Raw genomic sequence first — 23,534 nt, 5'->3', positions numbered from 1 at the left:
CATTGACGTTGTCATGGCTCTATGATCCAGGATCAGCTGAAGCAGATGATCCTTCTCTTATATATCTTTAGAAGGTCAATAGTAGTAGCCTAATACTATACTATGTCATGACGCCTATGTCATTCATCTCATCATGTTTGCATTTTATCATCTTGCATTATCATAAGACGAAAGGTGAGCACAGTACAATAAGATATTTTGAGAGAGACCACATTCACATAACTTTGATTATAGTATATTGTTATACTTGTTCCATTTTATTATTTTTTGCTGTAATCTCTTACTGTGCCTAATTTATAAGTTAAACTTTATTATAGGCGTGTATTTAGAGGAGAAACATAGTATTGGCTTGGCCAAAAAATTTGTTTGTTTTTTTCCATATGATGGCTCTAGTAGTGCTTGGTTGTGTTTAATTTCATTTAAAAAGTTTTTGTTAGATTATATTGTGGCAGCTGTCATATCAGCGTGTGTTTAAAAAGAAACTTACCAAAATTGGTGAATTTTGTGCAGCCATTTTAACATTGAAGATGGAAGAAGATATGCAACATTTTCAACGTATTATGTTATTATTTCAAGAAAGGTAGAAATTCAATTGAAATGCAAAAAAAAAAAGACTTGTGCAGTGTATGAAGAAGCTGTTGTGACTGATCAAATGTGTCAAAAGTGGTTTGCAAAGTTTCTTGGTACTATTGACATTTTGGCCAAATAATTCTTTGCTGTGGGGCTGTCTTATGCATTGGAAGATGTTTAGCAGCACCCACTAGAAGCCAGTAGCAGGTGATAGCTGACATATTCAAAATATCCAAATCAATAAAGTTATTGGTGAAAATGAAAAATGTATCTCTTATTTTATGGAAAAAACAAAACGAACTTTTTTTCCTCTCAATTTCTTGCTGCTTTCAGCTCTTAGAGGACACTGTCAGGTTCTGACTACATGGCCTTCTCGCAGTTCAAATCTCTTCACAGAGAGGGACAGGTCTTACCTGATTTTTAAGGGCTTACCTGATTAGGTCAAGTCCACCTAGTATAATAATCTTTTGATTACCTTACAGTTAAATGATTAGGGACACTAATTACATCTGTGAAATTCTTCTCTCTCTTTTTTTATTGTTCAAGTACATTTGTCTCCATTTTTACCCCACCACTCCCCGCCACCCTACTCATTCCTGCCTCCCACCCTCAAACACACCCCCTTGGCTTTGTCCAAGTGTCCTTCATATGTGTTCCTTGATGTGCCCCCCATTATCCCCTATTATTCCTCTCCTGCCTCCTCTGTGATTACTGTCAGATTGTTCTTTATTTCAGTGGTTTTGGTTGTATTTTGCTTGCTTGTTTGTTTTGTTGATTAGGTTCCACTTACAGGTGAGATCATATGGTATTATTCTTTCACTGCCTGACTTGTTTCACTTAGCATAATGCTCTCCAGATACATCCACCCTGTTGTGAAGGTTAGGAGCTCCTTCCTTCTTTCTGCTGCATAGTATTCCAAGCTTTCCCACTAAGATCAGGAACAAGACAAGGATATCTGCTTTTACCACTTCTATTCAATATAGTATTGGAAGTCCTAGCCACAGCGATCACACAAGAAAGAGAAATAAAAGGCATCCAAATTGGAAAGGAGGAAGTAAAACTGGCACTGTTTGCAGGTGATATGATAGTGTACATAGAAAACCCTATAGACTCTACCCATAAACTACTTGACCTAATAACTGAATTGGCAAAACAGCAGGGTTCAAAGTCAATATTCGGAAATCAAAGACATTTTTATTACACCAACAACAAAAGATCAGAATCCGAAATCAAGAAAAAAATACCATTTGCTATAGCAACAAGAAAAATTACCTAGGAATAAACCTTACCAAGGAGCTAAAAGACCTGGGCTCAGAAAACTACACAACACTGAGGAAAGAAATTAAGGAAGACATAAATATATGGAAAGCATATGCCGTGTTCATGGATGGGAAAAAGCAACATCATCAAAATGTCCATATTACCCAAAGCAATTTATAGATTCAACACAATCCCTATTAAAATACCGATGACATATTTCACAGATATAGAACAAACATTTCAAAAATATATATGGAACCGTGAACGACCCTGAATAGCTGCAGCAATTTTGAGAAAGAAGAACAAAGCGGGAGGGACCACAATACCTGATATTAAACGAACTTTTTGGCTAACCCAGTGCGTATAGGGTTTGGTACTATCTGCAGCTTCAGGGCTCCACTGGAGGTCTTGGACTGTTCTCCATGGATGAGGGGGAATTACTATAGCAAGTTTTTCCTTTTCTTTCATCCATGAAATTAGGTTGTTTGCAGAATATTTCAGTTGACAGATTTTTTTCAATCCGCATTTTCAGTAGCTAGGTTTTACTTAGAAGTGTAAAGAAGAGGTACTTAGGTATCAGAAATGTTGTCTGGGAAGAAGTAGAATTTATGCTCTCGGTTATAAGAATGTTTTATATTACAGTAAAAGATTTTTTAAAGTATCGGAGCATAATAGATATTAATAGGTGTTCTTTCCCTCCTTTGCCTGGCTTTATAAATGAAGCGTTTTATATTTTAAAGAGTTACGGTTGTTCTAACTTATTAACTAATGTTTTGATAGTGAGGAATCTTTCATTTTACTCTTGTCATAGGGATAGGGTACTCCAAGGTTAGGGGAAAGTAAAGAAGGGGGTTTTACTTTTAGCTGAAAAGGCATGGAATTTTTGTTTTTGTTTTGTACGGTACATTTTTTGAAACTACAGTTTTTTTAAAATGGTAATAATTTGATGTGATTCTGGCATGAATTATCTGGCAGTCTTCCTAATTTAAGATTTTAAGAATTAACTATTAATACTTTTCCAAAAATGGATAACTGGACAATAGTATTGTTGTATATCTGTTTTAGCAACTTCATGTTTACATAATTTATATCCCTGGTTATAATAGTATGACCAATGAAAACAAATAGATTGGTTTGTTTGCTTTATATTGGGTTAGGCTTAAATAATTTTATAGGAATTCTAGCTAGATTTAAAAATAATCCTTCTTTCCCTACCTCATGCCAAGTTGCACAGTACTTGGGAAGAAATTTGTGGAGTGTTGATTGGGTCCCTCCTTGTTAGTAGTGACCTCTAGTTGCAGCCTGCTTTTGTTCAGGCTGCAGCTCTGATAATTGCTCAGCAGTTTTTATAAGCCAGTCACCATCTTTTGTGGTGTTTGAAGTCCCTTGATGGTTTTGTTGGGAGATTCCGTGGTATGCAGAATGGCTTCAAGCTCTGTTGCACAGGTAAAGCGATCCTTATCAGATTGAATTGAAATAGAGCTGTAGTACTGTATTGTTTGTAACATTAAATATTTGCAACTGGGAAATTAAAATAACAGTAGTGAGTATATTTGAATTACAAAAAGTTTGTATTAGAATAAATGACTGCAAGATTGATTTTAGGTCCTCAAGAAGATTATGCGATTGTAGGCAGATTTAAAAATAGAGTTACCGACTTCTGGCAAGATGGAGGAATAGGTGGATGCACCGTACCTCCTCGCACAACCAAGAACAGAACCACAATAATTTACAACAATGATTTGCAGTCATAATATCAGAACTGTCAGAGGATTTATCTAAATGGAAGTCGGACAGCCAAGAAGTTGAAGTAGACCCGTACATCCAGACTGGTAGGGGACGACGAGCTGAGCGAGCAGGCGCGGGGCTGGCGCAGGTCGCAGGCGCGCATAGGTCGGGGGAAATTTGGCGCAAAATCGGCCCGACAGCAGTCCGGGGCGCAGGAGCGCAGCGGTGCAGCGGTGATCCCTGAGTACGCGAGCAGCGGCTGGGGGAATCAGTGGGGCAGCGATTGTGGACCAGGGCAGAGCTCACGGCCCAGAAGCCCAGGGAAGTGTCTGACTCCAGGAGAACGGAACAGTTGCCATTGATCCCTCCTGTCCTCGCTCCCGCCCCTGCCCCCACATATAACGTCACAATCTAGTGACTGGGGCGCCCAGCCCCGGTGAACACCTAAGGCTCCGCCCCCCACCATAACAAGAGCGACCAGACTGGAGAAAAAAATAAATAAATAAGTAAAATAATAGGAGAGACAGGGAAAGACATAAGACATGTTTCCAGCAGAACAGATCAGTCCCCCAGGACTCATCCTTTTGAGTGACCAAGAAATAGCCAATCTATCAGATGCACAGTTCAAAACACTGGTGATCAGGAAGCTCACGGAACTGGTTGATTTTGGATCCAAATTACATGAAAAAATGCAGATTACCATAAAAGGGATGCAGGAAGACACACGGAGGACAGCCAATTGTGAAAGGAAGGAATCTGAGTCTCAAAACAACACAGTGGACCAGAAGGAAGATAGAATCAACCAAGCAGGAGAGCATGATGAAATAAGAATTCAAAAAATCGAAGAAAAGCTTAAGACCATCGAGGGACACCTTTAAATGTTCCAACATCCAAATTATAGGGGTACCAGAAGGGGAGGACCAACAAGTGGAAAAGTTATTTGAACAAATAATAAAGGAGAACTTCCCCAAACTGGCAAAGGGAACAGTCTTCCAAGAAATCCAAGGAGCTCAGAGAGCCCCAAAGAAGTCGGACCCAAGAAGAAACACATCAAGGCACATCATAATTACATTAGCCAAGGTAAAAATGAAGGAGAGAATCCTAGAAGCAGCAAGAGATAAGGGGACAGTCGCCTACAAAGGAGTTCCCATCAGACTGTCAGCTGATTTCTCCAAAGAGACCTTACAGGCAAGAAGGGGCTGGAAAGAAATATTCCAAGTCATGAAAGACAAGGACCTACATCCCAGATTGCTCTATCCAGCAAAGCTCTCATTTAGAATGGAAGAGAAGATAAAGTGCTTTTCAGATAAGGTCAAATGAAAGGAGTTCATCATCACCAAGCCCTTACTTTATGAAATGCTAAAGGGACTTATCTAAGAAAAGAAGATAAAGAAAAGACATGTATAGTAAAAGGTCAGCAAACTCACAAATATTAACAACCACACCTAAAGCAAAACCAAAAGAAACTAAGTAAACAACTAGAATAGGAACAGAACCACAGAAATAGAGGGCACAAGGGGGGGCTAGCAGTAGGGGTGGGAGGAGGAGAGAGGGGGAAAAGGTATAGAGAATAAGTAGCATAGAATGTAGGTTGAAAATAGGGGGAGGGCAAGAATAGTATGGGAAATGTAGAAGCAAAAGAACTCATAAGTATGACACATGGACATGGACTAAAGGGGGGGAATGTGGGTGGGAGAGGAGGCACAGGATGGAGGGGAGTGAAGGGGGAAATGGGACAACTGTAATAGCATAATCAATAAAATATATTAAAAAAAATAGAGTTACCGTATTTTTCAGACTATAAGACACCCTCGCCCATTTGGGAGGAAAATGGGGGGTGTCTAATAGTCTGAATGTAGCTTTATATTTACATTGGTGAAATATTATGTTATTTGTTATTAAATATTTTACTACATTTTTTTGCTTCAAAATTTTTTCCTGTTTTCCTTTAAAACCTAGGTGCGTCTTATGGTCTGAAAAATATGGTAACTGCAGAGAGGAGAAAGAGGTCAAAGAATGGCTATAATCCTTAATGTTACATTTGACTGAGACTTTAAAATATGTATGACCTATGTGACTTACTGTTTTGTCCCTTTAGTCTGGTCTTCCTGTCTGGGGGTTTAGTGAAGATAGCATTTTTAGGTGGTCTTTATGGCATCTCTCTGTGGTACCTTAGTAAGTTGACCTAAAATGTCAGTAATTATTTTTCTTGTATCTTTAATTAATCAGAACTCACATCCTTATGACACCTGTGCTCTTTTGCTGCTGCTGCAGATGCGTAACTAGATTGATAAATCTTTTTTACAGCCATCCGTTAAGTGTGTGCTAGCCCTGGTTTGTACATAAGTGCTCTTTACCCACAGAACTTGGCTAAAGTTTGAAAATAAAAAATTCTTTGAAATCTGAAAACTATGATTTAATCAGTCCTTTGTCTTTCAGAAGTTCAGAGGACAAAGTCAACTTTGTGACCTCATGGGTGACATTCTGACTTACAGAGCACAAATCTATTTAATTGATTTGTTTATTATGGCTTTTCAGGGTGGGGAGAAGGTTCTTATGGAAAGGAGCTGTTTATTTATCTTACCATAGTCTCCAGGGCTAATCTTTACTGTTACATTAATAATCTGTCTTGGTGATCACTACTCATATATATATTTGTAATTTAATTTCAGTAGCATTTAAAGGTATAAGATACAAAAAGATCAATTCTTTTGCCTACCTGTCCAATTTAAGACTATCAGAACTTTTGAAGTTTAGTCTTTTTGGAGGCTAGATATTGAGCTAGGCCATTGTTTCTTAAACTTATTAGTGTGGATAAATATCATCAATGGTGCTTGTTAAAAGTGTAGACTCTTGGGCCCCACCTCATAGGTTTGAGGAGGGACCCAGGAATCTTACTGTTTAAAATTGGGGGAAAAAATTATACATACAGAAATAGGCATAAGACAAATATATTAATATGATTATTTTTCTTTTTAATAATTAAAATTTATTTTTATTATTATTTTAAATATTTTATTTATTTATTTTTAGAGCAAGGGGAAGGGATAGGGAAAGGGAGGGAGAGAAACATCAACGTGTAGTTGCCTCTTGCACGCTCCCCACTAGGAACTGGCCTGCAACCCAGGCATGCGCCCTGACGGTAATCAAACCTGCAACTTGCTGGTTCGACTGTTTTGCGGGCCAGCACTCAATCCACTGAGCCACACCTGCCAGGGCTATTTATTTTTAGAGAGAGGGGAAAGGAAGGAAAAAGAGGGAAAGAAATATCAATGTGTAGTTCCCTCTCTTACGCGCCCCCTACTGGGGGCCTGGCAATCCAGGCATGTGCCCTGATTGGGAATTGAACTAACAACCTGTGTTTCACAGGCTGGCGCTCAATCCACTGAATCACACCAGCCAGGTTATTATTTTTCTTTTTATTTGATTCTTTGTGAAGTGTCTTGTGCCCATTTTATTTACTATCATCTTATTGATAATCTAGTCTGATAAAAAAAAGGGTGAGAAAATTCCTCTGGGAGAATATAACAAGTTAGTAAAAAGCAAATATCCGTGGAACCACTGCCCACATTTAGAAATAAACACTGACAGCACTCCAGTAGCTCCTATAATTCTGATCTCTTCCCTCCCCACTAAAGGTAACTACTGTGCTGACTTTTATGACATCCCTTCCTTGTATTTTTTGAGCTATATGAACATTAAATTTGTGTGTATAATTTTGCTCCAGCTTCTCTCATTAACCACTGTATGTGAGATTTATCCATGTTGTTGCATGTCACTGTGGTTTGTTCATTTCATTGTTGTGTGATATTCATTCCATTATATCAATTGGATTTTTACTTTTTGAATCTTGGGAATAGCATTGTTATTTACATTCTTTTCATTTGATTTTTTAAGTATCTAGTATCCACTTACCTACTGTCATCTTAGTGATAATGTAATCAGATAAAAACAAGGTGAGAAAAATCCTCTGGGAGAATAAGTAGGTGACTAACAATGGCAAATTTGAAAAAGAATATAGGAGATACAGGCTATACCAAAAGTTAAAACATGGTATAAGGCTTTAGTAACAGACTGATGGACTAAGTAGTTGAGAATGAGAACCCTTTGAGAATTTGGTATATGATAAAGCTCAACAGAAATCAGAAATTAAATCATAAAGAAGGGTGTTGAATTTATAAATTTTCTTTATACCACTCAACACTGTCAGTCAATTGCAGTTAGGTATTAAAAATAAAACAAATAATCTGAATAGGTGAGGAATTATCTAAGTTTAGAGACTGCAAATATTATTGAGGAAAATGTAGGGGTCTCACACCCCATAAAGACTTAACTATTTATATTAAATAGCTACTTATAACTGAAATTAAAAATATAAATACTAGGTCATTGCAGCAAAATATTAGAAAAAGATCTGATATCTTTGTTGATGCTTAAACACTATTTAGGGAAAGCCTTATTTATTGATTTATTTTTCAGAAATCACTAAATATTTGACTTCAGCTCACTTGAAATTAATAGAGATAAAGTGATGGCTGGCCATACTCTTCTTTGTGTGTGTATATGTGATTTTTCTGCCTAGGTTTTTCTGATTTCAGAAATGAAGTTCCTAAAAACTTTATTTAACATGGAAATGTTTTAAGTCTTTCCCTTGAGTTTATCAGCATGAAAGCATTTAGAGTAAGAATAACCCATTTATGAAAACTGGCATATTGGTAGTTAAAATTTTTTTTTTTCAAAGCTAGGAGAGGTTATGTTATGTTTGTCAAACTGGATGGCTTACTGTTGTCTAATAAAGCAGTTGTGCAATTTGCTGTGGATGAGCTTGTTGTAAGGGATACCTAAAGATTACTGGATAAATGGTAAATGATGTTCATTTGGTTTCCTCCAGAGAATCCAGGGAATATTAACCTTACAAACTCTGTTCCTCAAGTTGGTTAGAGTTTCTTTTGGCACATTTGATAGAGGAGCTTCATAAAACTAATTTAAATTAACTTTTAAAAAATGGCTTTATTGAAGAATTACATGCATACAAATTGTAAGGTCATCGAATTATTAGAAAGTGAACTCAGCTTGTATAAGCACCACTTGGGTCACCTGCTCTTTCTCATACATTAACCATCTCCCTGTTTCCCCAGAATAGCTACTGTCTGACTTCTATTATTGCATATTAGTTTTTTCCTTTACTGATTTTTTCTTTAAAAATAAAATTTATTGAGGTATAATTTTTACATAATAAAATGTGCCCATTTCATGAATGCACACATAACATGTATTACACATATATACATTTGAACAACCAATATAAATCAAGATATTTCTATGACCCCACGTGCTTTTCTTTTTTTAAACGTATCGATGTTCTCTATTTCCTTATTCCAAGGCTGAGATCACTTAACTAGGAAAGTTCGGGGTAGGAGCCTAACAGTTTAATGCCAGTGAAATATCCTGAAAGAGAAAGACAATTTTCTACATGCATTGTTACAGTAACTCTTCCCTCCCCCCAGTCTTTGGTCCTAGACAACCACTGATCTGTTTTTGTCACTGTATAGATTAGCTTTGCCTGCTTTAGAATTTTTTTTTTAAGATTTTATTTATTTATTTTTAGAGAGGGAAGGGAGGGAGATAGAGAGAGAGAGAAACATCAATGTGCAGTTGCTGGGGGTTGTGGCCTGCAACCCAGGCATGTACCCTGACTGGGAATCGAACCTGGGACACTTTGGTTCCCAGCCCGCGCTCAATCCACTGAGCTATGCCAGCCAGGACTTGCTTTAGAATTTTTTTAAAAATATTTATTTATTTTTATAGAGAGGGGAAAGGAGGGAGAAAAACATTGATGTGTGAGAGAAACATTGATGGGCCCGCCTCTCATGCACCCCCAACAGGGGACATGTTTTGAAACAGCCTTTAGGTTTGCAGAATGATGCCCAACCCACTGAGCCATGCCAGTCAGAGTGTTTTAGAATTTTTTATAAAGAGAATTTATCTCGCCCTGACTGGTGTAGCTCAGTGGATTGAGCGCAGACTGCAAACCAAAGCATCACAGGTTCGATTCCCAGTCAGGGCACATGCTTGGGTTGCAGGCCACAGCCCCTAGCAACCGCACATGGATGTTTCTCTCTCTCTCTTTCTCCCTCCCTTCCCTCTCTAAAAATAAATAAATAAAATCTTAAAAAGAGAGAGAGAGAGAATTTATCTCATAGTGGGTGCTCTTCTGTGTCTGGCTTCTTTTGCTTGGGCTTTTTTTTTAGATTCTTGTTGGATGTATCAATCAGTTGTTTATGCCTTCTATTTGAAAATGCTGAGTGTATATTACTGTAGGGATATCCCATGCTTTGTATATCCATTCATCTGTGTGAGTCTATTTGTTTCTATTATGAATAAACCTGTTGTGATTGTAGAAGTCTTCCTATGGACTTAATGCTTTCCTTTCTCTTGAGTAAACACTTAAAAGTACAATTGCTGGGTCATTTAGTAAGTTTTAGAAAAACTGGCCCAACTGGTTTCCACAGTGATTGGGACATTTTGCATCCTCACTAGGACTACATGAAAGTCCTAGTTGCTTCTCATCCTCACCAACATTTTAATTTTAAACAGTTTAGTGGTTTAAGCTCACATCTTATTGTGGGCTTAGGTTGTACTTTTGATAACTGTGACAAAAATTAGGCTATTATATATAGTTTTGTAAGTATCAGTAGAAAATGTGCAAAATTTGCTAAGGAAAGTCTGTTATTGGCACACCTAATGACATAGTCTGAATTTTAGCATCCATTTTGCCTTTTCTTTTTGTAGCTTGAGAACATCCTTTGAATGTTAGTATATGCTGTTACTTCTGGCATGGAGTGTAGGGCCAGCATTGAGGCTGTCATACCATCCTAGATGGGGTGCTTTTGTTGGGCCCATAGTCAATTTTTTCCTTTTAAGACTTGGGATAGGACAGTTGTTTTTCCAAGTGAGCATCAGATGAAGTAGCTGGCTAAATTGCACATAGAGTGTGTTTTGTCTTACTCTGCTAGAGATGAACATAATAAACTGCATGCTCTTCTGGTTGTGTCAAGGTGGTACAAATGTGGCAGTTTTCAGCACATTTTGTAGTCACTTAATATTTAAGAATTTAATAGCTAATTTCTTTCTTTGGTTTACAGTGCCCATATATCTCCCACCAGCATCTCACCAGCCTCTGCGGAGTAAGTAGTATACCTGTAGAAGACAATTTAAAATTTTTAAAAATATTGCTGAATTGTGGAAATGAAAATCATGTATTGTTCTTAACTTTAGAGGAAGGATTGTACATAGCACAGTGAAACTGGTTAGTATTTTGTGTTCTGCAGTAGGAACAAATGAAGCCACACATTGTACTAATTTATGAAGTAAAGATGAACTTTCTTTAGTGATTTTTTTATCTTCTCAAAAGATTGAAAACTCTCAGAGCTTTTTATTATTTTCTTTAAGAAGTAGACTCCATGTAAAAAATATGAACAGTACTTTTATAGTTTGTTTCTTTTATTTAGCTGAGTGTTGGTAAATTATTTTGCTTTGCAAACATAGCTTTGAAGAATCTATTTAAGTGGCTATCTATACAGCAGGGAGGACGAATTATTGGCACAACTGGTCCTTCCTACCTCAGTAATAATAGTGACATTATGGTTGATTTGTATAATATCTACTTGGGCAAATTTCATTTTAAAATTTAAACCAGTATTGTGTGTTCCTTTTATGTATTTCGTTTTACACTCTAGCTTACCCTTTTAAATACCATAATAATTTTTTTACTGGTCATAGGTTTTAACATTTGGGTTTATGTGAACTAATACCCAGTTAGGGTGACTGCTTCTCACTAAAATGTTTCTGTTTTGTAGCATTTTAGAAAGAACAATTAGAGCAGCTGTAGAACAGCACCTTTTTGATCTGCAGAGCAGCATAGATCATGATCTTAAGAATCTACCACAACAAAGTCTGGTGTGTAATAATGAGACAGGAAGTATTCATTATGATGGGGAAGGATCTAATAGCCAGTAAGAAACTTTTAAAACATTTTACTGTTATTACAAGTTACAAAGTTGTTTAGTTATCTTTAAAAAATCGTATTTTTACTTAAATAATGGGGTCTCACTTGGGGATTTCCGAAAGTCACTGTGGAAAGTGACGTTTCATGTACTCGTATATAAATTGCATACACTTATGTAACACCGCAAATCTCATAAATTTTTCTTTAAGTCCCGGAATACCAGATAAAGTAGTTAGCTTACCTTTACAGACTAACATATGGTCACACGAGGGGATACCAGCAGATGTCCAGACAGATTAGTTACAGGGACAGGAAAGTGGCAACACTGATCAGTGAGGAAATGGTGAGCAGAGTCATCCTTTGCTATTTAAATTGTTACTCCTGCCACCAGCCTCTGTTCTCCCTACACACTTTTTTTAGGGTAGCTGTTAATTGTTGAATTCGTGTAAGTTTAAAATAACTCTATGTACTGTGTGATGTGATGTTACTCCATTCTTAATGTGACTTGTTACCTTCATATGAATGAAAGCCTGGTGTTATTTCCTCTTACCTCAGCTGTGCGCTTTAGGATTTATATAATTGCCTTCCTCCGAGACATGTAGTGATTTTACAATTCTTACCAGTTTTTTGGAGGGTGGGATAGATGAGAAAGATGTACTCAAATTTGGAGGATTCATAGGAAGGTAAAAAAATAGATGATTGGGTAGAGAGATTTTGTTTTTAAAGAAATAAATTTTTAAAGGGCCAAATATATCTAGTACACTAGAATAGGTATTAAATATGAAGTGAAAGAAAAATTAATGGATATGAAAACCAGTGGTTGGAATATGTTTATTGTAGGAATACCACATTGTACAACTTTGGGTGTGTCGTGTAGTTTGCATGGATGGCATCACCAGCCTGTGCAGCTCTGCAGTGGCCCTGGTTTGTGTACCTTTAAGGCATGACTAGAACTCATAGAGCTGGATCTATAGGGAGTTTGTGGGCTGATTATTAAGGGAAAAAAAGCAGTAGATAAAAGTTGGGAAAAGTGGGAAAATGTTTCAATGGATATGATATAAGCAGATTCCTTGGAGTTTGTTCTTAGCTTAGTTAAAGATCCTGAAAACCTATACCCATGCCCAGACAATACTCTCATTTTTACCACTGGGGACAATATTCTTATTTTTACTTCTCATATTCTCTCAGCAGTGGTATTGTCTTTGTGAACAAAAATCTGCAGCGTTTTGCATGTTGTACATTATGTAGGGTGGGAAGTCAGCAATAGGAAGCTATTCCCGTTGTACTTGATAAGGCGTTGGATGCTACATGGTGTCTAGTGCCAGACTTGTGTTTTAATCAAATAAGTATGTCATTATTACGACTGAGGGTATATATTTTTAAGGGAAATAGTACTTTGGCACATAAATTATTTATAAGCCCATTCATTTGCTTTTGAAAATTTTATAAGGTAGATTCCTTACAACATGCCATGCAGAGACAAAAATAAACAGTGCATTTAATAATAGAACTGGGCAGGATAAAGAAAGTATGGATTTTTATGACAAGGACACATTTTCTTTAATAAGTAAAAGTTTCAGATCATTGTTATTTATTTTAAACACGTTACATCCTCCATATTTGGTCTGATCTGATTTTTTTAATCTTCATTACTAGGGTTGATATTGCTGATGATATTATTAATACCAGTGAAAGTAACAGAGGCTGTTCAGAACCTGTGGCTGGTACTAATTTGGACAGTGAAGTTATGCAGCAAGATTTTGTATTTGAGGATGAAGAAGATAACCAGGTAAGAAACGCAAAGACTTAAAAAAAACTCTGTTAGGTGTGGTAGACATACAACTCAGAGTGTTTCATGTGTTCCTTTGAACCAAAAGCCATAGTTCACCATCTTTGCTAATGTATTTGTCTTGATTTTAAGTCTCGAGAACATACATTTTCTCAGTAGAGGTCAGAGACCATCATTGGGTAGAGAAGTAGGTATAAAATGCCTTACTTTAAAATATTTTCCTGGAAGAAACAAATTACAGTGTTAGCTGAGATGGTTGGAGGTATTGTGGTTGAATTTTATTCTTTTGAAAGTTTTTCTCTATTTCCCAGGTTTTTTCTGAAGAATATAGAATCTTTTCATAATTAGAGAAAATCCATGAATATCATTTTAAAAATAAATTATCTTCACTACCACAATTGTTAGTAGTAACATTGTTTTTAACATAATTTCAATAACAAAGCAACATCTTTCTAAGATAAGTTTCAAAGTTTAGTGTTTTGTGTGTGTGTGTTTTTTAAGATATTTTATTTATTTTTAGAGAGAGGGGAAGGAAGGGAGAAAGAGAGGGAGAGAAACATCAGTGTGTGGTTGCCTCTCACGTGTCCCTCAACTGGGGACCTGGCCTGCAACCCAGGCATGTGCCCTGACTGGGAATTGAACAAGCGAGCCTTTCGTTCACAGCCTGCAGTCAATCCACTGAGCTATACTAGCTAGGGCTCAAAGTTCAGTTTTGATAACACTTTGTAAAATAAAATAATTGATAAGGAAGTTTTCTTCAGCGTGTTTTCATTCTAAACCATAAGCTAAAGTAGGCATAAGGAATTTACAATCAACCAATTGAGGTTTATTCTGGCTTCATCTCTTAATGGCAGTGTGACTTCAGTCAAATCACATAAGTTCTCTGAGTTTCTCTTTTCTGTAGATAAGTAGGGGGGGTAATACCAATGTTAGAGAATTATTTTAAATATCAAAAGAAGGTATAGTATAGCCCTGACAGGTATAGCTTAGTTCGGTGGAGTGTGTTATCCCATAACTGAAAGGTTACAGGTTCGATTGCTAGTCAGGGCACATGCCTAGGTTGTGGGTCCAATCCCTGGTCTAGGCGGGTACAGGGGGCATCCAATTGATGCTTCTCACATCAGTGTTGGTGAGGGTAATGGGAGATAGGTAGTCTTAGACATAGACGTTGGAAGTGTAGAAGCCATGATATACTTCTTGGAAAACGTATTGACAATAAGAAAAAAGGACTTAAAACCTTTTACTTAGAAATTTCAAAATCTAGGACTATGTCCTAAGAAAATACACACAAACCAGAAATGTATGCATAGATTTGTTTACTAGAATTCTTATGGGGATTTATTTGCAGTAGAAAACATAAAAAGTTTTCATTAACTAGGAGGGGTCAGATAAGTCATGGTACATCCACATAATGGGGGTATTGTATCAGAACTAATGTAGTTCCAATTTGTGTGATATTGACAAGAAGAAAGATACTGATAAAAGATGAAGAAGATATACAACAAAATATTTATACTGGACATATGTGGCTGATGGGATAATGAATGATTTTGCTTTTCTTCAGTTTACTCTTTTACATTTAGGTTTCTGACTGTTTATTGTTTTTGATCAAATAATTTAAATGAAAAATTACAATTAAAGAAAATTCACTGGATTTAGTGATAGAAATTATTGATAAAACAAGAGGAGATTCCATAGGTACTGGATTTTAAGGAGGAAGGCTGAAGTTAGGGGTAGGAGAATGAGATTCAAATGAGTACGTACAGGCAGTAAAGTGAAATGCCTTTTGGACAAGTTTTAGCATTGAAAATAAAAGCCAACGGATGAAGCAGTCTCATTTTGGAAGAGTTTTTGTGTTGTTTTGAACATGTTGGTTAGGAGTGTAGGAATCAGTCACCAGTAGGGAGAGAATGAAAAAGTATGAGAAAAACAGGGTAATTACTGGAATATTGCATGGAGAGGGTGTAGGGGAAAGAGATGGAGGGAAGACGATTCAGGGCACAGGTTGAGTGACTCTTCCTACGTAGGAAGAGCTCCTTTAATCCTCTGCCGAAGGGGAGATAAAGAATGTTTTGTGAAGTAGAAGTTTGGAGGGTTTACTCCTGATGGTTTTGACCATTATAAAATGAAATGTCTCATTCTCAGATTGTGAGGAGATAGGAATAGGGTTTGGGGTTTGAAGAAACTGGTTGAAGTTTTGTAGGAACCTTCATGGAATGAAATCACAGAGACCAGAGACCAAGTAGAAGTGAGTCGGTAGTACTTGAGTATCAGTGGTTCAGTGGTCTAGCTGAGGTTTGATGGCATGTTAGTAGTGAGCAAACTCAAGCAAGGTTACTTATTTGACATTATCATGTAGAATTTGTCTGTCTGGAGGACAGAAAACTGACTGTTAACTTGTTCCCTGTTGGCAAGAGCATTGATAAAATAGTTGTCAGTAGTTGGCCACGGGTGCAGAGTACACGATCAGTGAGTGGATTGGAAACTTGAAATAAGGCCTTGAAGCCGGCTCAGTAGAAGTGAGAACAAAATGAAAAAGTTGCCATAAGAGGGGAGTATGAGTTGGACAAGTGGTTGACATGGCAAGATGCGAGTGGCTTAGGTGGAAAGTAGAGTCCAGAGAAGTTGTAAGCCTGAATAGAAGAATAGGGGTCAGTGAACTATTTACTAAGGGGTCAGGTGGTAAATATTTTAGGCTTTGTGAGCCTTCACAGTCTGTCACAACTATATAACTCTGCTGTTGTTGCATGAAAACAGCCATAGAAAATACGTAAACAGTACAGCATGGCTGTATTCCAATAAAACTTTATTTATAGACACTGAAATTTGAATTTCCTATATTTTGCACATGTCACAAAATACTATTCTTTTGATCTCTCCCAGCCATTAAAAAATGTAAAAGCCATTCTTAGTTTACTACCACTTTTAAGGAATCTTTAGTGACTAAATGCTCTGTGTGTGGATAATTGGTTTTTGTTCTACAGATTCTTAAAATATACTTTTTATGGATTTGTCTTTTGAAAAGGGATAGGGTCAATTAAAAATTTAAAAGCTACAAACAGATATATAGAAGTCACCTTCCTATCCCTATCTATCCATATTAATTTCCTCTCTACCTTATTGATTATAATAAAACTATAAAAAGCACTGTCCTATCAAAAACTGCAGCAGTGAATAGCCTCATACATACACCATTTTACCTCATACAAACTTATTTTAAAATAAATTTATAGGAGCAGAATTTTGGGTCATAAAGTATAAGCATTTGTAATATTACTGTATATTGCCAGATGGCCTTCCATTGAACTAATTTACACTATCAATTAGGCATTTGTAGGAGTACCTATTTCATGAACCCTTCATTCACCAGTAGCAAATTTTTAAATTACAGCCTGGGTAGGGAAATTTGTATGTTGTAATTTTCATTAACATTTCTATAGAAAATAATAATGTTGAGAGTTATTTCTACTTCTAGTTTTCCATATCCTTTGCACATTTTTTTTTTAAATAGGAATTCTTTTTTTTTTTTTTTTAAGATTTTTAAAAAGATTTTATTTATTTATTTTTAGAGAGGGAAGGGAGGGAGATAGAGATAGAGGCAGAGAGATAGAGAGAAACATCAATGTGCGGTTGCTGGGGGTTATGGCCTGCAACCCAGGAATGTACCCTGGCTGGGAATCAAACCTGGGACACTTTGGTTCCCAGCCTGTGCTCAATCCACTGAGCTACGCCAGCCAGGGCCTTTGCACATTTTTTAATTGGGTTTCTTTTTTTTGGTAGGCACTTTTTATTTATTAAGGAAATAGCCTCACTTCCCTGTTTTTGTGATCAGTTGCAAATATTTATTTCCAGTTTGTTACTAAGGTGATTTTTTGACAATATTCCCTTTTATCAGCATTTTAAACAAGATTTTAGATTTTATGTCACTGTTAGAAAGGCCTTTCAGAATCTCAGATTATAAACTAACTTTCTTAATTACTTCTTTGGTTTCATTTTTCACATTTAAATATTTGGCTTATTGAGAATTTCTCATTGTTAAGGTATGAAGAATGAATTATCTTTTTTCCTAGATACTTACCCTAGTTTTTCTAATACATGACTTTATAGAACATCTTGCCCCACTGATTTGAAATGTCATGTTTGTTATGAACTGAATGCCTTCATAAAGTGAGTGTGTTTCTCATTCATTCACCAGCAGTGAATAAGAGTTGAACCGCATCCATGTCAGCATTTGGTAGTGTCAGTATTTTGGATTTTGGCCACTCTAGTAGGTGTGTAGTAGTATCTCATTTTAACTTGTGACTCCCTAATGACTTAATGATCAGTATCTTTTCATATGCATATTTGCCATCTGTGTATTTTGCTGAGTTCAGGTCTTTTGCCCATTTTTAAAATCAGGTTTTTTTCTGTTGAGTTTTAAGTGTTCTTTGTTTATTTATTTTTTTTTTGTTTTAAAGATTTTATTTATTTATTTATTTTTAGGGAGGGAAGGGAGAGGGGGGAGAGAGAGAGAGAGAGAGAAACATCAATGTGCGGTTGCTGGGGGTTATGGCCTGCAACCCAGTCATGTACCCTGGCTGGGAATCGAACCTGGGACACTTTGGTTCCCAGCCCGTGCTCAATCCACTGAGCTACGCCAGCTAGGGCTTCTTTGTTTATTTTGAATAGCAGTCTTATCAGATAAGTCTTCTGCAAATTAGTGTATTTTTTAATGTGCTATTGAATTCTGTAGCATTTAGGATTTTTGTATTGATATGACGAGATGGGTCTGTAAATTTGTTTTTCTTTTTTAAACATTTTTATTGTTTTATTGAATGGGTAGCACATAAATGAAACAAATTCAAAGGTAGGTAGGGCATGGAGTGAAAGTAAATCTCCCTTTCTGCTCTGACTTTCCGGAGATCGTAACTGTCTCTGGCCTTCACTGGTCCTCTGGAGGTATGAGATGCATCAACCAATATTTCCTTTTCTTGCCTCTACAAAATTGCAGCGCCCTGTACCCCATCCCCCATCTGGCTTTAATCTCCAGATGGTAGATCTTGAAGCTCTTTTAGAGCTATCTTGCCGTGTTTTTTTTTTTTTTCTTCAGTAGTCACACAGCAATCCACTGAAGGAGACACCATGGTTTCCTTAGCCTCTCCTTGGCTGAAGCCGGTCAGGAGGATTGCAAGCAATGCAACAATGAATATCCCTGTATGTACATAATTTAGCACATTTTGAGTGTATCTGTGATGCAAATTTTTGGTTTTTCCTTTAAATAACCTTTCATAGCACTCCTGATCACCAAAGTGATACAGGCTTATAGGGAAATATTTAAACATTTCAGAAATACATCATGCAGACTGTGAATGTACCCAAGAATCTCACCCTCTATAAATAACCACTATGTTTTCAGTTTGCTTAGATGATTTCTGATCTACAGTAACTGTAAAAGAAGGGATGTGTGGCACTCACAGTAGCTTGTGGATTTTGGAGTGTATGGTTGGGGCTCCCATGGAGAGAAGTCGCCAGAGAGCACTGATGCATCCTCTACCACATGCAGGGTTTCTAACCTGGGCTCCGCGGATGGCTTGGGGATATAGGTTAATTTTGTAACATATGTGAGTTTTCCAAGGAAAAAGTTGAGAGCTTTCATCAGATTCTCAAAGGGGTGTATGACCTCTGAAAGTCAAGAGCACTTATGAATAGAGAGAGGCCAGCAGGTAAGATTAATTGTTGCTTAAAAGTGATATTAATCTTGGCACAGGAGTCTTCCGAGAGTTCTGAAATTCTTGTAAAATTTGGACACATTTTTTTGCCTTATCTATAAAATAGGGATAATAATAACAATAACTCATAGGGTGGTTTTGAGGATTAAATAAGTTAATACTTAGAAACACTTAGAAAAGTTTCTGTCAAATAAGTTTACATGTCCCTGCCTGCCTGAACCCCAAGGAGAAAACCAAGGTCTGTAAGTAAAGATCGACAGACTCTTGACAAGAGGCTTAGAGCTCCTGAATAATCTCTCATACAGAATCTTCCCCAGGACAGCGTGCTACCCGTACCCGGGGAATGAAGTGGGTCTGAGTCAAAAGTAGCTGGGCAATGGGACCACTGCAGTAAAACGCAGTGTTCATTTTACAGCTAGTAAGAGCAGTTTTCCACGGTAAAAAATGACAGTTATGTGGGATAGGTACACGTGTGCATGCATGCACACACACATATGCCATATGTCAGCAGGAAATTATTTAATTTCCAATTGGGAAAATTTTTTTCCAGCAGCAAGAAAAAAATAAAACTACCTCTAAACCAGAATATCTGAAAACTCAAAGTTAGGATATGTTACCAGCAAGTATTCTGATTGCCTTACGCTTTCCTCACTACTAGCCCCTTGCCAAAAATATATATACATACACATATACATGCATATACATACATACATGTGTAATTTTACTTGTAGAATAATTCAATTTAATTATGTTATCTAAAAGGCACTTTGATATTTCTGAGATTTGCAGAGTGTTGAAAAAGCACGCAGACACTTGAATCTCAGATCTTTATGTTTCTTTTTTTTAATATATTTTATTGATTATGCTATTAGTTGTTTCATTTCCCCCCTTCTCTCCCCTCCACCCTGTACCCCCCTCCCACCCACATTTCCCCCTTTAGTTCATGTCCATGTGTCATACTTATGAGTTCTTTAGTTTCTACATTTCCCGTACTATTCTTGCCCTCCCCCTATCTATTTTCAGCCTACATTCTATGCTACTTATTCTCTATACCTTTTCCCCCTCTCTCCTCCTCCCACCCCCCTGCTGCTAACCCTCCATGTGCCCTCCATTTCTGTGGTTCTGTTCCTGTTCTAATTGTTTACTTAGTTTCTTTGGTTTTGCTTTAGGTGTGGTTGTTAATATTTGTGAGTTTGCTGTCCTTTTACTATACATGTCTTTTCTTTATCTTCTTTTCTTAGATAAGTCCCTTTAGCATTTCATAAAATAAGGGCTTGGTGATGATGAACTCCTTTAACTTGACCTTATCTGAGAAGCACTTTATCTGCCCTTCCATTCTAAATGAGAGCTTTGCTGGATAGAGCAATCTGGGATGTAGGTCCTTGTCTTTCATGACTTGGAATATTTCTTTCCAGCCCCTTCTTGCCTGTAAGGTCTCTTTGGAGAAATCAGCTGACAGTCTGATGGGAACTCCTTTGTAGGTTACTGTCCCCTTTCCTCTTGCTGCTTCTAGGATTCTCTCCTTCATTTTTACCTTGGCTAATGTAATTATGATGTGCCTTGGTGTGTTTCTTCTTGGGTCCGACTTCTTTGGGGCTCTCTGAGCTTCTTGGATTTCTTGGAAGACTGTTCCCTTTGCCAGATTGGGGAAGTTCTCTTTTATTATTTGTTCAAATACGTGCTCAATCTGTTGCTTTTCCCCTTCCGATTGTGGTACCCCTATAATTCGGATATTGGAATGTTTAAAGGTGTCTTGGATGCTCTTAATCTTTTCCTCAATTTTTTGAATTCTTATTTCATTATGCTTTCCTGCTTGGTTGATTCTATCTTCCTTCTGGTCCACTGTATTGTTTTGAGACTCAGATTCCTTCCTTTCACTATTGGCTCTCCTCTGCGTGTCTTCCTGCATCTGCTTTATGGTAATCTGCATTATTTCATCTAAATTTCGTCCAAAATCAACCAGCTCCGTGAGCTTTCTGATCACCAGTGTTTTGAACTGTGCATCTGATAGATTGGCTAATTCTTGGTCACTCAAAAGGATGAGTCCTGGGGGACTGATCTGCTCTGTTGAAAACATTTTTTTTTTTCCCCTGTCTCTCCTTTTTTTTTTTTTTCCGGTCTGGTTGCTCCTGTCATGGTGGGGGGTGGAGCCTTAGGTGCTCACCGGGGCTGGGCACCCCAGTTGCTAGATTGTGACGTTATATGTGGGGGTGGGGCGGGAGCAGGAGCTGGGTGGGAGAAAACAATGGCGATAGTTCCGTTCCCCTGGACTCAGACCCTTGTCTGGGCTTCTGGGCCGCGAGTTCTGCCCTGGTCCACAATCGCTACCCCTCTGGGTCTGCCAGCCGCAGCTTGCGTACTCAGGGATCACCGCTGCCTTCTTGTGCCCCGGATGGCTTTTGCGCCGATTTCGCGCCAAACCTTCCCCCGACCTCCGCGTGCCGCCGACCGGAGCCAGCCCCGCGCCCGCCCGGCTCGTCTTCTCCTACCAGTCCAGATGAACACGTCTACTTCAACTTCTTGGCTGCCCGACTTCCATTCAGATAAATCCTCTGCCGGATCTGGGTGTTATTCTGATAGTAAATTATTGTTGTAAATTATTGGTTTTCTAATCTTGGTTATATGAGGAGGTACAGTGCGTCCACCTATTCCTCCATCTTGCCGGAAGTCCAGATCTTTATGTCAAATTTTTTTAAATAGGTACAAATTGTACAGTAATTTGTACTGTTTGGGGGTATGAAACAGTCTGAAAATCAATAGTCTGATTAGGTTCACCTGATAATACTTGGTCTTATCAGTAGACTCATAGAAACAATTCATTTCAGGTTTAGCAGGCTTTCATTGGTTGTGTCCCACTAAGTGTACAGTTATTTGTATCTTCCAAACACTGAGACTTCTGGCATGTGATTAATTACCTTCTTTCAAACTTAAGGCCAGAAGTGTTTAAGAAACTCTAGCAGGTATCTAAGAGGGAGAGATGGATGTCAATTTGACTTATACTGTATTATGAGATCTCATAGGTGCTTTTTTATTTGTGTTTTTGTTGTTTTAAGTTACAGAAATACCCAAAAGCTCTGACTGGAAACAACTACTCAGTCATGTTTTTAATTTTGTTTTATATCCCAATCTCTCTCATTTTGTTTTTTAAAAATTGAGATATAATTGACATACAACATTAGTTCCAAGTATATAGTATAACGATTCAATATATGTATGTATTGTGATTGCATGTCTAGTTAACATGTGATCCATTACCACACAATTAAATTTTTTCTCGTGATGAGACTTTTAATATCAACTCTCATCACCTTTTAAATATATACTAGAGTATTAATTATAGTCGTCATGCCTCATTTATTTTTTAAGAAGTTTGTACAGTATTTGTCTTTCTCTGTTTGACCTATTTCATTTAACATAATGCTCTCAAGGTCCATTCGTGTTGTCACAAATGGCAGGATTTCCTTTTTATGCCCACATAATATTCAATTGTATATATACACTACAATTTTTTAATCCATCCATTCATTGATGAACACATAGGTTGTTTGCATGTCTTGGCTATTGTAAATAATGCTGCAGTGAGCATGAGGGGCGCAGGTATCTTTTCAGCTTAGTATTTTTGTTCTCTTCAGAGACATGCGTAGAAGTGTAGTTATTGGTAATCATTTGGTAGTTCGGTTTTTAATTTTTTGGCATCAATGTGCGGTTGCTGGGGTCATGGCCTGCAACCCAGGCATGTGCCCTGACTGAGCATTGAATCAGTGACCCTTTGGTTCACAGGCTGGCACTCAATTCACTGAGCCCACCAGCCAGGTCTGTCCATTTTTAATTGAATTTTTTTTTTGCTATTGGGATATGGGTTCTTGGTATATTTTGGATATTAACCCCCATCAGATATATGATTTGCAAATATTGTCTCCCATTCTGTAGCTTTGCCTTTTCATTTTATTTTTATAGTTTCCTTTGTTGTTGAGACCTCATCAGTGTTGACCACATTAATTCAGAGGAAGAAATTGGGCTAGATTGATGTATATTTATGAAATGTACAGAATGGAGTGGTGGGTATTTAGCCTGTTTAAAAGAAGTAACTAACATTCCCTTACTGCAAAACTAGGTGGGTGTTGGAGATGGTAAGATGCAGAACTAAGCAATGTGGAAGCACCAATTATGATGGCTAAGGAGTGGGAGGAGACCAGAGAAATTACTGGAAATGCCCACTAGGCTTTTAATTACCTCCTGGCAGTCAGCTCTGATAGCCCCTAAGACAGGTGTCAAACTCATTTTCACTGGGGGCCACATCAACTTTGTGGTTGCCTTCAAAAGGCTGAATGTAGTTTCAACTCCTTAAGGACTTCAGGAGTAGTTACATTTGTACAGTTGTAAAATTATTTTGGCCCTTTGAAGGCAACTGATGTGGCCCCCGGTGAAAATGAGTTTGACACCCCTGCCCTCAGATGCTGGCAGTATGATT

The 23,534-nt window shown here is 37.5% G+C and overlaps 1 protein-coding gene across 12 annotated transcripts in view; it reads left to right on the top strand.

Moving 5' to 3' along the window:
* FAM13B (family with sequence similarity 13 member B) overlaps positions 1-23,534 on the top strand; it is a 78,242-nt gene that overhangs the window by 28,495 nt on the left and 26,213 nt on the right. For 6 of the 12 annotated variants that reach the window (XM_036014819.1, XM_036014825.1, XM_036014820.1 and 3 more), the window contains 3 exons: positions 10,704-10,745; positions 11,418-11,573; positions 13,223-13,355. In XM_036014819.1, coding sequence (XP_035870712.1) covers positions 10,704-10,745; positions 11,418-11,573; positions 13,223-13,355 — 331 coding nt within the window. The remainder of the gene's footprint in view (positions 1-10,703; positions 10,746-11,417; positions 11,574-13,222; positions 13,356-23,534) is intronic. The other 6 variants (XM_036014823.1, XM_036014821.1, XM_028528619.2 and 3 more) reach the window with 2 other exon arrangements.

This window comes from Phyllostomus discolor, chromosome 13 (assembly GCF_004126475.2).
Source record: "Phyllostomus discolor isolate MPI-MPIP mPhyDis1 chromosome 13, mPhyDis1.pri.v3, whole genome shotgun sequence".
Classification (NCBI taxonomy): domain Eukaryota; kingdom Metazoa; phylum Chordata; class Mammalia; order Chiroptera; family Phyllostomidae; genus Phyllostomus; species Phyllostomus discolor.
The sequence above is the reverse complement of the archived record's forward strand: the minus strand, read 5'-3'. Positions and strand labels throughout refer to the sequence as shown.